This window comes from Ictidomys tridecemlineatus, chromosome 10 (assembly GCF_052094955.1).
Source record: "Ictidomys tridecemlineatus isolate mIctTri1 chromosome 10, mIctTri1.hap1, whole genome shotgun sequence".
Classification (NCBI taxonomy): Eukaryota; Metazoa; Chordata; class Mammalia; order Rodentia; family Sciuridae; genus Ictidomys; species Ictidomys tridecemlineatus.
In genome coordinates this window covers 44,509,810-44,524,275 of record NC_135486.1, presented here as the reverse complement: position 1 = coordinate 44,524,275, position 14,466 = coordinate 44,509,810, and the positions used below count along the sequence as shown (strand labels likewise).

Below are 14,466 nucleotides of genomic sequence, written 5' to 3'. Positions count from 1 at the left end.
ATTAACTCATTACTATATAAGAATAAATTTTAGCTGAATTTCTACCACCATGAAGATAGCAAAGACATAATTATTAAATTTTTAGAAAGACTTTGAGTATATCATAGGTTCAAAATCATTTCTCTTCTAAAACAATTCCATAAAATTAATAAAGAAGTTGTTGCCTACCAAAGATATTTCCAACATTTCAGATAGAAAAAAAAATTTCAGGACTTTAATTTCTGGCAGAGATGGAAAGACATCCCTCTCACCTAAATGTTGTGAATAAAAGATTATAAGAGCTCTAGGAATGTAGTTCAGTGGTAGAGTGCTTGCCTAGCATGCATGAGGCCTTAGCACCTTAAAAAAAAAAAACGTTCAGAATATATACTACCAGTGTAAAATTTTCAACTCAAATTTAGTTTTTGTGGTCCCTGGTAGGCAGTGCCACCAAACCCTTGGCAGAAAAACAAAACTTTCTCTGAAGAAATGCATTTTAAAGCAGGCTTCAAAGAATTCCCATACCTAAAATTTCAAGAAACAAAATATTATAATCAAAAGTATTAAGACAAAAAAATGGTGAAAACATTAGAAATAATGAAAAAGACAATAGGTGAAAAACCAATCATGAATGAGAGTTGACTAAATCAAACTTCAGAATCAGACAAGTCTTAGGGATTATTAAATATAAAGTGTTTTTATATTTAAAGAAAAAAGAAAGTATAAGACCAAACAAGAAATTATCAAAATTAACAAGACTAACTTGAAAAATAATAAAATAGAAATTTTACATATAAAAACAATAACAATTAGAAACCCCAGAGGATAAACAACAGAGTACACACAACTGAAGAAAAATGGAAAATAGTTTTATGAAAAGTAATCAAAACCTAGCAAGAAAACACAAAGTAGTGCAAATTATGAAATAATGGCTATAATATTAATATGTATAGCATATATATGTGTATATATATGCTATACTTATTAATATATATATATATTTAATATATATATATATATATATTTTCCAGAAAATACCAGAAAAGAGAAGGAAAGGGCATTATTTGAAGACAGAGTGGCTGAAATTTTTCTGTTTTTGTGAAACACAATAGATTAAAGAACCTGAGGAATTCTAAGCATGAAAAATAAGAATTTTATACTTAAACTAATAATTGGAAAGTGACAAAAATGGCAAACTCATAAAAAGACACATGGATAAGCAATAAATATGTAATTTATAAAATAGTAAGATGCCAATAAATATCCTAAAATGTTTTTAACATAAGTTATCAAAACAATGTAAGTTTTTAATGATGTCATTTTCACCTATAAAATTAATGATGATACAACAATACTAAGTGTTAAGAAGAAGGTAAGGAAATGAAAACACATACAAACTACTGGAAATATACATTAATTTCCCATAAGACATTTTGGAAGATGGATCAAAAGTCTTAAACATGTGCATACTTTTTAACCCAAGGTTTCCGAACAATGGATGACTGACATTTTAAGCAGATGATTCTTTATTGTGAGGGGCTAACCTGCATTATAAAAAGTACTAATAAGATTCCTGGAGATCACCTATTACATTCCTGCAGCATCCTCCATTCTGTTGTGACAACTAAAAATACACTGGAAAAATTGCAAAGTCACCCCATGGACAAGAGCACTGTTTTAACCTACTGTTCTCATTGCTAGGAACGTATTTCTAAAGAAATACATATATGGGTAAACATGGAGCTGCAGGAGTACATACAGTTTACCTCAGTATTACTTCCAAATGTGAAAATGTGGAAAGACAAATTTCAAAGACAAAATAACATAAAATTATAAGAAGTTTGTTAAACAGTGGTAGGTACATGGCCTAACCTAATTTCACTCATAGTAATGTCTTCCATCTTAAATGGGATATATCTTGTATCTCCCTACACCTATAGCTCTTTTTCCATTCACAGCTCTACTTATTCAAAGTATTAACTACATCTCATTATTTCCATTTTTATTTTTTACTACCTCCTCAACCCACTCCAGTTTGGGTTAGTCTCCATAATGTCATTAAGTCAGCTCCTGCTAAGGAACCAGGACCCTTTATTTTACTGATGCCATGGGGCTTGCTCAGTACTCATCTTATTTGACTTTGTGGTATCACTTCATATGGCTCCTCACTCCTTTTTTCTTATTGCATTACTGCTGCTTGATTTCTTTGGTAAGCATCTTGGTTTTCCTCATATTTTATCCACCTTCTCTTTAGCCTTATTTTATTCTAAATGGCTTTTAAATATGGGTATTCATCAAAACTCCTAGCCCTCCTCTTCCTCTCTTTCTTCTCTGTTTTAGTCAGCTGTTTCACTGCTGTGACTAAAGAACGTGACCAGCACAATTATAGAGGAGGAAGAATTTATTTGAGGGCTCAAGGTTTCAGAAGTCTTAGTCCATAAAAGATGATCCCATTCCTTGGGGCTCAAAGTGAGGCTGAACATTTTGATGGGAGAGAGTGGCAGAGAGAAGCAGTTCATATCAAGGTGATCAAGAAGCAGAGAGAGACTCCACTCTCCAGATAAAATACATATACCAAAGCCATGCCCTAATCTCACCTCCTCCAGTCACATTTTACCATTCCAGTACCACTCAGTTAATCTTTATCAGGGGATTAAATCACTGATTGGGTTAAGAGTCTTACAACCCAATCATTTCTCCTCTGAACTTTCTTGCATTGTCTCACACGTGAGCTTTTGGAGGACACATCACATCTAAACCATAACATTCTCTCTTGATACTGGGGATTAAAACTAGGGGTCTCTCTGTCCCTCAAAATATGCTTAATATTTTGAGACAGAGTCTGGCTAAGTTGCCCAGGCTGGCCTTAAACTTGTGATGCTCCTGCCTTAGTCCCAGCAGCTGGGATTATAGTCGTGCACCACTATGACCAACACTCTCTCATTTTACATTTTCACTCTAGGCAAATGCATCCACTTTTGTGGTTTTGATTTTTTTATAATCCCAATAGACTCAATGTTGTGCCTCTATTCAGGACTGTAGTTCCAGGAAATTTACTTCTATATTCAAGAATCTATTTGACATCTCTAATTAGATGAGTCAAAGTCATCTCAAACACAGACATGTCCAAGATTGAAATCATGCTCTTTTTTCTATGATTGATTGCCCCCAAATTAATCTGTTTCCTTTTCTATTCTTTTTTTTTCATACCAGGGATTGAACCCAGATATACTTAAATACTGAGCCACATCCCAAGCCTTTTTTATTTTTTGTTTTTATTGATTTTCTTTAAAAACATAAATGACAGAAGAATGCATTACAATTCTTGTAACACATATACAGCACAATTTTTCATATATCTTGTATATGAAGTATGTTGACATCAATTCGTGTCTTCATACATGTACTTTGGATGATGCATCCCAGGCCTTTTTTAAAGACTCGCTAAGTTCCTAAATCAGGCTTTGAACTTGCAATCCTCTTGCCTCAGTCTTCTGAGCCACTGACTTCCTTCTTTTTAAATCATATCCAAATCATTTTCAAGCTTTAACATCATAGGGGTCTGTGTTCTGAATGTTGCTGAATTAATTCATATGTCTCCAAATCCACTGCCACTCTTCTGGAACAAATTACCATTAAATCTTCCCTGGACTAACTGCTGCCAAACTGGTCTTTTCCCCCAACTCATTTTGGCCTCTCTAAAATTTATTATCCACATTATACACTGAATGGTCTTTTTAAAGCACAAATTTCATCTCAATCCTTGCTTAAAACATTTCAAGTCTTGTAAAGATCAAATCTTTAAGATAGTTTGGAGTTTATTTACAAATTCTGTTTCTCACCTAATCTCCAGCCTTATCATCCACATCTCTGCTCAAAACTCTAGGAAATTCAGCCCTGATAACCTCTTTTCAGTTCCTTGAAACTGAAAAGTTCAAGTTGCTTGGCAACTGGACATTCATATTCTCTGCAATCACAGTTGTTAATGCTTCCCCCTACAGACAAAGCTTATGATTACCATTTCTTCACATACCAACATATGTACCATTTCCTCTAGAGTTCCTTCAGATTCCCCAGAACACCTGAACATCTTTATTATATAGTATCATAGATCTATGACCTTTTTCTTTGGAGCATTTATAGTAGTGATTAATTTATTGTATTTCTACCAGTCTTTGAACTTAATGGGAACAAAAGACGTTTGTTTTCACTCAAGAATATATCCTTGAAGCCCAGCCTGGTGTGCCTGATTCAAAGAAGGTGCTTAAAGAGCATTTGGGAGGTTTAGCTGGTTCTAGAAAAGGTAAATTTAAATCCAAATCTCTCTATACCTCAACCCCCCTACTCGTCTTCCCTACCCAAATCAAGCACCTCCCACCAAAAGCACTTAATAATATCGTGCATCCACTCCCCCACCAAAACCACATGCTTGCATCAAGGAGCACAAGAAGAACCATATGCAATAATTCCTTCAATATTAACTAGGAGAGACAGAACACACTTAAATAAACATCAAATCAGTATATACTCCCACTGATGCAAACTTTAGTGTGTAGAAAGCAAGGTGAAAGAAGGATTACTGAATACACAGAAAGAGCCAAGGGACACAGAAGATACAGACAAAGCATGAACAGAATCACCACCAGAAAGAGTAACTGCAAAGCTGAAATGTCAAAATGCTGAACACAGTCCTGGGCCTTGATTGCTCATGGCAACAGTTATAGAGAAGAGAGGAGATTACCTGTAGGAAAGGAAGAAAGATACCCCTCTAGAGTCACAGGATCAGGGAAAGGAAGGAAGAATGTAAAAATAAGGATCCTGTAGAGACAAAATCATCAACTCTTCTCTGTCCTTTATAATATAATTTCACTCAAATACTAAACTTACTATATTTACAGAAATGTGTGCACTTGGCCTTGGATCTCTTCCCTTAAAATGTAAAAGAACAAGAAAAGTAAAAACTTCATGAAAGTCACTGTAAGAAATAAATAAGATATAAATTCAACATTTCAAATTGAATTAAGTATTCTCTAGAAAGGATTTAGAAATTTTTTTATATAAAACCCCCATAACCATATATGTGCAAACCAAGAACTTAAATGAACCAAAAAATAAAACAGTATACAGGAAAACTTACTTGAACCCAGGAAATAAATCAAGGACAAAGGAAAAACTGTATCATATATGAATATTAAATTATACTTGGCTCAAGAAAAATAGATGTGAATGAAAATTTAATAATATTCACTAAAGAAAAGAAGAAAAACAACAAAGGAAAGGAAAAAGAGATTAGTAAAAATGGTCAAAGAGAAAGTATTTAACACAGAAAATGGGCAAAGAAAATCCAACCTTCAATATAATTAGAGTTCCTGAGATGGTAAAGTAATTTAAAAAGAATATTTAAAATTATAATCTTAAGAAAATTTTAAAAGTAATAGGAAAGCCTAAATCTATATATTGAGAGGTACCACTGTGTACCCAGGAAAATTAAATGAAAATTATAAACTATAAGTCATATCCACTATTAATCTTTAAAGAAAAACTAGCCAAGGGTCTCCAAGCAAATTATTATGTTTGAAAATGGCAACTGAGTAAAACAGGCTCCCCCCAAATATATCAAGTACAATCTCAATTTCTGCATTTAAGTCTGTGTGGTAAATTATATGCATCAAAGTTACAATAGGACTACAAGAATAAATGCAAGTGGTTTTATATTCTTTAAGTGTTTCTCTGCTAAAGTTTCTAAACTTATGAAATATTACTGCAATCCAGTCATATCAAATGTAATTTTAACATAAAACTCAGTTAAATTGCTTTTAATTCCATTTCTTGGATGGGAGCAAGGCACAGAGATTGCACAAGAAATGCTGAAATTCAGGGGATAATCAGCATGGAGTGATAAATGGAGGTTGAAGTCCAAAAACACAAAGAGCCTCAAAAGTTGGAGAAGAATGATTGTTTATGTATACTCACTATGCATGTGTGATTCTTGGTCTTTAACCTACAGACAGAGAGCTAGATTAGGCCAATGACAGGGTAGAAAACTGTACCTAGAATAAAGATAACAGACTCAAGTAATGTGGCTTATTTAAATGTAGATTTTGCAATCACATAATGTAAATTATGCTGGAATTTCAGGGCCACATGGTTGAAATAGAATTTATTTTAAGAAATTGGCAAATGCAATTCTGGAAAGTGGCAGCTTTAAAATCTGTAGGGCAGGTTCACAGGCTGAAATACAGGGAGGGGTTGATGTTGCAGTCTCAGGCAGAATTCCTTCTGTGGGAAACCTAAGTTTTTCCCTCAAGGCCTTCTACTGATTAGATGAAGCCCACCCACATTATGGAAGGGAACCTACTTAAAGTCAATGGACTATAGATTTTAACCTTGTCTGTAAAATACCTGCACAGGATTCATAGGTCAGTATATGATTAAATAAAGATATGATAGCTTAGTAAAACTGATACACAAAACTAACCACCACATCTTCTGACTCAGAAACTTTCTTTCAGGAATTAATTGAGGCAAAAACATGTGTTAGAATGTTCCTCTCAGTAGCGGCTCCCAAACATTGATGCTAAATAGTTTATTAGAGACTTGACTGTTAAGTACATACAAATTTTCCTTTTACTTTCCACATGGAACCTCCATATGTAGCCAGAGTAATAGTCAACTAAGCATGATTAATGCTAACTCTTATATTCATAAAATGTATCAAGTACTTCCAGGATTCTTAAGCGCAAAGCCAGTCTCTTTCTACAGCAAAAAGTCTATTTCTTAGTTATATTTTTAGTCATTTAGGGCCCTGTGAGTCTGATCAGCCTGCTCTTTTGCCAAGCCAAATCAAAACAAGGATAGCACAGAAAGAAATTAAGGCAATGATCCTATACATGAGGATGAAAGTACTAAGGTATAGAGGCCAAAATCCCCACTAGGGGCTGGACCTAGTTTTTAACAACACAAGAAAGCAAATTGAGGCCTTTATATTCAAAAACATTAAGGTCAAGAGTTTAATTACAGAGAAGTGCAGAGATAATATATTCTGTGATGCTCATCAGATGAAGAATTTAATTCTTGTTATTCTAGAAAACCAATGATGTAGAGAAAAGTGGCACTTTTTTATAAACTTTACAAATCACTTTCGTCTAAAAATCTCAGATGGAAAATTTTATAGGTGAGCTATAAAACCTCTCACTGTCAAACAAAGATTTTGTCCTCCACCACAGTGTACAGCTGTACATCTAGGGCAAGCATTTTACCTGGGGTGATGTAAATTTTACAGACCTCAGAAGGAAACCTTTAGCAGAATCTCTTTAGAGCTGTATAGTCATTAATAATCTGATTGAGAATCTCTCAATTTTAGACATTACTGTAGTCATAAATTTTCCAAAAATGGCTTACCATACTTCTTTATTAATTTTTTTTACCATTATGTTTGTTTATTACTCAAATAAAATACTTTAGAGTAAAATGCAAAGTGAGCCCTTTGGTTAAAGATCATAGATTAATGTGGTCAGCTCTAATTTTTTGAAAATCTTGGATACATCACTGCACATATTATTTTTATTCACTCGTTAACATTCAAACCAGAAACTCTGTTAAGTCATTACTAAAACTGTAATTGAAAATGACTGAATAATGTAACAAATTGATCAGAAGCAAAACAGTGATTAAAAATAATAAAAGATTGCATAAATTTATATATCTTTACCTTATATCTTTAAACTGTTTATAGGTTAAATATTATTTTCACAAATAACATGATACAATATTTTGTTCTGCCATAGTTTTTTAAGTGCATAATAGAATGTATATACATATATATGCAGGTATAAATATCTCTAGCTTTATAATGAAAATTTATATAAATTTATATTTTCTAGAAGCCTACCAACCTTAGGAAGACTAAACAAGGGTAGTCAGTGAGAGAAAATAATAATTTCAGTTTTAATTTTTCTGATTGAGAGGAAGAATAAGAAAAAGAGAGAGAAAGAGAAACACTTAACTGAATATTTGATTATAGAAGGCCATCCTCATAAGCAAACTATTTTCTCTCAATTACACCTAATTATTTAATTGTTTACATTTACTAATGAAATGAAACAACACAAAACAAACAAATGTAAGGGGTGGTTTTTCAGCAAGTGCATAATCATCAATCAGCACATACAGAAAGATTCTTAAAATTATATGAAGCTGGTCTGTTTAAATAGAAAGGCATATTTTATCCCAATCAATGCATAAAAGTAAAATTATCCATAACTGAGGCATGTTTCTCTGCTGTACAGTTCAGCTGTAATGATCCCCACACACTGCACTTGCACATCAATTATGATAATCATAATCACGGTCGTTAAGCTGAATGTTCATTATTATCAGGATGCTGGTGACAGCAGATTCAATCACTGGGTGCAATGGGCAAGCAGTCACAGTCCCACCCAAGTTTCTGCAGACAACGATGTGCCACATTAAATCTATGATGTGTTCCACATCCCACTCCATTCCAAAAGCTGTAGACAGTAAAGGTCAACTTTATGTTCTGTGCAATATGCTTAGGTTCTCTAAATTAATTCTTTGGAGTACTGGATATTTTTATGCTTTGTAGCTTATAAAATCCTGTTTAGGACCAAAAATGCATGTGAAAATAAGGGAAAAGGCCTGCTCCACTGTTGTAATTCACCTATAATAGGCATATGAGGAAAGGCACTATCAACATGAGCCATCTTAAAATAGTCTCTTCCTGAATTTTGCAAACAAGGAAAAACATGAAATGGTTCCATTAAAATCAGACGTTGAAAATGCATATGGAAACTCATTCCAATTCAGATAAAGGCCTAAGACTATCATTTCTGCTTCAGTAAATATGAACATATGTGAATGTTTTGACAACCAAAAGAATGTTTTTAGTACACTGAATTTTACTCTACAACTCCTTTAGACTTACCCAAATTGATTAAATTAATAGTGACTAACTGATAGGCTCTCCTTATTTAATTTCACATCTATTTTAAATACTGAATTTACAAATACAAAGTATTTACCCAAACTTAAAAGTTTGAACATTTAAAAACACAACCTTAGAGTCTAAATTTAATTTGGGACAGTTTATAAGTAGACCAGAGAAATACAACTAAATTATATTATATATATTATTTTATTACTTATTTCTACTTTTTAGAAAAATTGTGTATATGCTATTTTTATTATTGATTTTCATACATTCAGAGAGAAATTAGTATTATCTCCTCTCAATGGGCTGACTTAGTGATTTCTTTGATCAATAGCATTAAAAATAAAACAAAAATAAATGATACTATATATTAGTTGATATAATGTGAATGTGGTTAGAAAAAGAACATTAAATATTTTATTTTCTGGCAATTGATACCCTTCAACACAATTAGTTAGCAAATAATTTGGAAACTATAACTTCCATGTTTAAGGATGATAAAAGACAAAGTAAATTATTCAAAGTAAATTATTCATAATCTTAAAACTTAATGGATAGGTTGGAGAATTCAACTAAATCTATGTACATTTAAATGTGTATGAATACTCTATATAATTCATTGTCAGTCCTTTCTTTCTTCAACATTTCGAAACTAATAGCTCTAGTTTCTCTAAGACTATCTTTTATCCACTAATAATAAGTTTTGCCATCTAATTTTCCAAATAAAAAAAAGTTTTAAAAAAGCAAGTAAAAATAAGCCTACTTTTGGCAACCTATTGGCTGGAAGTCTCAAGTCATCTAAGAGCAAATTAAAATAAAATATTTTTAAAAATTCTAAGATTTTACATATAACATAAATGGACTATTTCTATATTATGTGGAGGTTAACTTTAGCCCCACAAAGGACTAATTTGTTTATTTAATATGGTTATTTGAAGAGATAAGATGGAAGATGGGAAGTAAAAATAAAGGGATAGAAGAAAGAAGGAAGGACAAAGGAAGGTAAGAAAGGAGGCAGGAAGTAGACTCAAATTTACTATTTTCTATACAGTTTTGTGTAGAGTTTGGGCCAGTGTTTTACTAATATTTAAAGAATCCGTGTACTTTTCTTTCTTAAATTTTCAAGGAATACAAGAACAATTATTTAGAGTTAATTTTTGGTACACAGAAATACCCAGATTCCTCCAAAATAACAAAATAAATTATTTGTTCTTTTAGTGAGTGTCTAAAAGTTTCTTTATATTCATTAATTGACTTCTTCTGTGCAATATATTCTTGGAATACATAACAAGGTATAAAGTGAATCTATTGCAGAAAAACAAAAGGAAGTACTGTTATTTAAGGAAACAAACCTTTTGCACAAGAATATTTCTTACTTTAATGTTCTAAGATAAGTCATTTATATTTTAAGAGAAGGCCTAGTTCCTTAAATTAAATATAATGGTGAGGAGACATAAAAGCAAAAATGTTTATTTCAAATAGAAAATGAGATATAGATCATTTTATTCACATTCAAAATATGAAATTAAGTAGTTAAAATATTGAATAATAGTAGTCATGGTGGGCATCCTTTTTCATGTTCCAATAGTTTAGATCATATTTAAATGAGACAGTGGGCACTGGCATGTTTTAAACCTCTTAGAATTATTAGGATGGAAAGTATTACTTGGCATGTAAGAGGACATCTGTTTTTTCTGGGAGTAGGGGCAGATATGGAATGCTATGTACTGAATTGTGTCTCCTTGAAATTTATGTTTTTGGGGCTGGGGATGTGGCTCAAGCAGTAGCGCACTCGCTTGGCATGCGTGCAGCCCCAGGTTCGATCCTCAGCACCACATACAAATGAAGATGTTGTGTCCGCCAAAAACTAAAAAATAAATATTAAAATTCTCTCTCTCTCTTAAAAAAAAAGAAATTTATGTTTTGCAGCCCTAACCCCTAATATAACTATATTAGCAATAGTTCCTTTCAGGAGGTGATTAAGTCAGGAAGGTAGGATCACGATCTGATGAGATTTAAACACCTATATAGAGACTGCTTTCTCTTTGACTATAAACAAGAGGAATGTGACCACACAGGAAAATGACAACTGCCTATAATCCAGGAAAAGAAGCCTCACCAGAAATTGACTATATTGGTACTCTGATCTCAGACTTCCAGCCTGTAGGTTTGTAAGAAAATAAATGTCTGTTAAGTCAAACAGCCAATGATACTTCTTTATTGCAGCCTGGGTACAAAAATACCAGTCATACATATGCATATAATGTGTTGGCACACAGAAATATATGTATGTTAAATGTACGGAATACATTATATTATATATGTATATCACACAACTTTCTCTCTTCTATCCATATACATACACACAGAGACTAAGAGCAAGCTCTATGCTCTAGATTTAACTCCTTTCTGTGACTTCACATTCAAGCCCTGATCCTGATCATATGTCAAAGCCAGCATTCCATGTCACTGATCATAGGGCATACGATCATAAAACATACAAGAATACAATATTGAAAAATAATTTAAATATCTTGTGACTTAAGTCAGCTGTACCATCTTTATAAAACACAGCTATAAATAATTTTGTAAACATGAAGGTCTTAATTATAATGAAAATATTTATATTTTCTCTGGGTAATGTGAATTTTTACTCTTTTAAAAGGTACACTATTTTTTAATGTTTTATTGACTCACCTTGTCACAGATCCATTTTCTAGGATTTTCACTTCGGAATTGTTTTAATCCATAAGAATCAGAGCCATATTTGCTTGATGAATGCATTGATGCAGTGTATTTTTCTTTTTTATGGTAAGAAGAAAATGGAAAAAACCTGAAAAAATATTGAGGAATATTCTTAAATTTATTTATATAGATATTTGATTTAAAATATTAGGAGGAGCAGTATAATAAAAATAATTCATGCTTTGAGATCAGAATACCTGGATTCCATTTCAATCTCTACCTTTGACTATTAGTGTCATTGACTTCAACAAAGTAAAACTTTCCTCATGGAATTTTGTGAGTTTCAAATATAGACAATGTTAAGTAATGAATTTATCAACAATGATGCCAAATTACTCAAAATTTATTACATAAGTAAAAACACGCTTAATATTAAAATGGTAAGCTTCCCTTCAAAAAAAATAAAGAAAGAAAGAAAGAGCGAGCCAATGAGCCAATACAGGCAATTCTCATTGAAATGTTTTCTTAAAAACTTAAATCACGGGCTGGGGATGTGGCTCAAGTGGTAGCGCGCTCGCCTGGCATGTGTGGGGTGCTGGGTTCCATCTTTAGGACCACATAAAAATAAAATAAAGATGTTGTGTCCACCAAAACCTAAAAAATAAATATTAAAAATTCTCTCTCTTAAAAAAAACTTAAATTACCACCAAAATGGGGATATTTTTTGGTAAAGATGATGAATAATGGAGCTTTTGAGTCAGCCAGACATACTCATATATTACTTCTGCCTTTGCTACCTGTGTACCCTTATTGTTTCTTGACCTCTATGGAATCTTTACTTCCATATAGTGTTGTTATGAGGAATGAACAACTTAGTATATATAAAACATTAAACGTGGAGGCTGAAAAGAACAAGAGTCCAAGAAATAATGGTGATGCTAAAAGCAGAAGTAAAAAATAGAAGTAACATGTGTTATCAATTGTTATTTTTATTATCATCATTATTATTACTTTTAGATATTAGTATAATCAAAATACAAGAAAAAAAAACAAGCTTTAAAAACCCTACAAACACTCACAGAACATCTACGATTGTGATATATTTTTTTGTGTAACCTGGACAATTGTGCAAATCCCTCCCAGAATTCACTGACATAAAAGGATTTTAAAAATCTTATAAGGAAGAGGGTAGAAGATGAGAAACAGTAGGTGAAAATAAGAAAGTTTTGGCAGGTGACAAGAAGATATCAAATTCCTAACTGACAGAGAAAAGTTAACACTGAAAGTGCCAGAAGAGGGAGATGTCCCAGAGAAATAAGGCAATGTGTCTTACAGATCCCCAGAAAAGCTTGAGAACTGAAGCTAAGTTACTGCAGAAAGTGAGAGTGAGGAAGAGATATATACAGAATATCCCCACCCCACCACTCCCCATCCTTGTCTTTGTCCATGTATCGAAAAGAAGAGTCAGTTCTCATGTGAGTTTATGAAAAAGAGTTCCCATCTCAGGCAAAGCAGATACTGTGGAAAGCCAAAGCAAAGCACAGATGGAATTACACAATTTTAATCCACAATCTACCTACTAAACCCTCCCTTGCTCATCTCTTGCATGAACTGGCAGCTGCACTTATGTGCTTTTGAAGACTGTATCAGAAGATAAAAGAACTCCCAGACACAACAGTTTAAGTCTTAGCCTTCAAGGATGTCTTAATTAAAAGGTCAAATCACAGGGCAGTAAAATCTCTGAGTCAAAAAGCCACTCTCTTACATTTCTTGGCTTAATTTTTAGAGTCTCCTTTTAATATAAATTTAAGAATGAATTAGTAACTGGGAAAATTAACCAGAAAGGAAGAAAAAAATCTAAACATGAGGAAACAAGAGTAAACAAAGGAGACTTAATACCAATGAAATAAGTTAAAATTTTTAAATAAAATGAACATTTATTAAAAAAAAAAAAAGAGGCCTGGGGTTGTGGTTCAGTGGTAGAGCACTTGCCTAGCACATGCTAGACCCTGGATTTGATCCTCAGCACCACATAAAAATAAATAAATAAAGGTATTGTGTCCAACTAGAACTAAAAAATAAATATTTTTAAACAACAAGCTCTGGAAAATAAAATAAAATACGTAGAAAATTGTTTTGAGGAAAATATTTTAAACTTAGACTTTGAAAAATTAAAGTTAAGTGAGGTTAAATAAACCTTTATTGAGCCCTTATCATATACCAAAATTTTCATACATATCATCTCATTTAATTAACACAATTCACAATTTTTTTTGCCACTATGCTCATGATGTCCTTGAAAGTAATACACTTAAGAAAGGAGTATTATTTCATCCTTTTTTATACCTCTCTTCATATTTCTTTCTAACATTTAACACCTCTACTTAATATTTTTTAATAAGAAATATTTTAACAATACTTAAAATAAGACAGATAAAAGTAATACAGAGCTTTGAACTGTACCAACTTGCAGAAGCATGGATTATATTTGCTCTTGGGAAAACAGCTCTGGGGTTAGAAATGATGGTGGAATGTGATGGACATTATTATTCAAAGTTCATGTATAAAGACACAAATTGGTGTGAATATACTTTGTATACAACTAGAGATATGAAAAATTATTCTCTATATGTGTAAATAAGAATTGTAATATATTCCACTGTTACATATAAATTAAAAAATTGCACATGGGGTGTACATCACACACAAAAATTAATGTGGCCGCAATATCCCTTTTTACACAAAGGAGGTGCTCTGAGATGGCTGCTGCACGTTTTTATCACTTTTGAATTTTATTTTAATAGTACATCTTTTTGTGTGTGTCTGAATGATATTTGATTCTTTAAGGGAAT

At 32.4% G+C, this 14,466-nt stretch overlaps 1 protein-coding gene across 1 annotated transcript in view; it reads right to left on the bottom strand.

Moving 5' to 3' along the window:
* Spata17 (spermatogenesis associated 17) overlaps positions 1-14,466 on the bottom strand; it is a 199,713-nt gene that overhangs the window by 41,849 nt on the left and 143,398 nt on the right. The window contains exon 9 of the mRNA XM_005334959.3: positions 11,627-11,762. Within this exon, the coding sequence (XP_005335016.2) occupies positions 11,627-11,762 (136 nt within the window). The remainder of the gene's footprint in view (positions 1-11,626; positions 11,763-14,466) is intronic.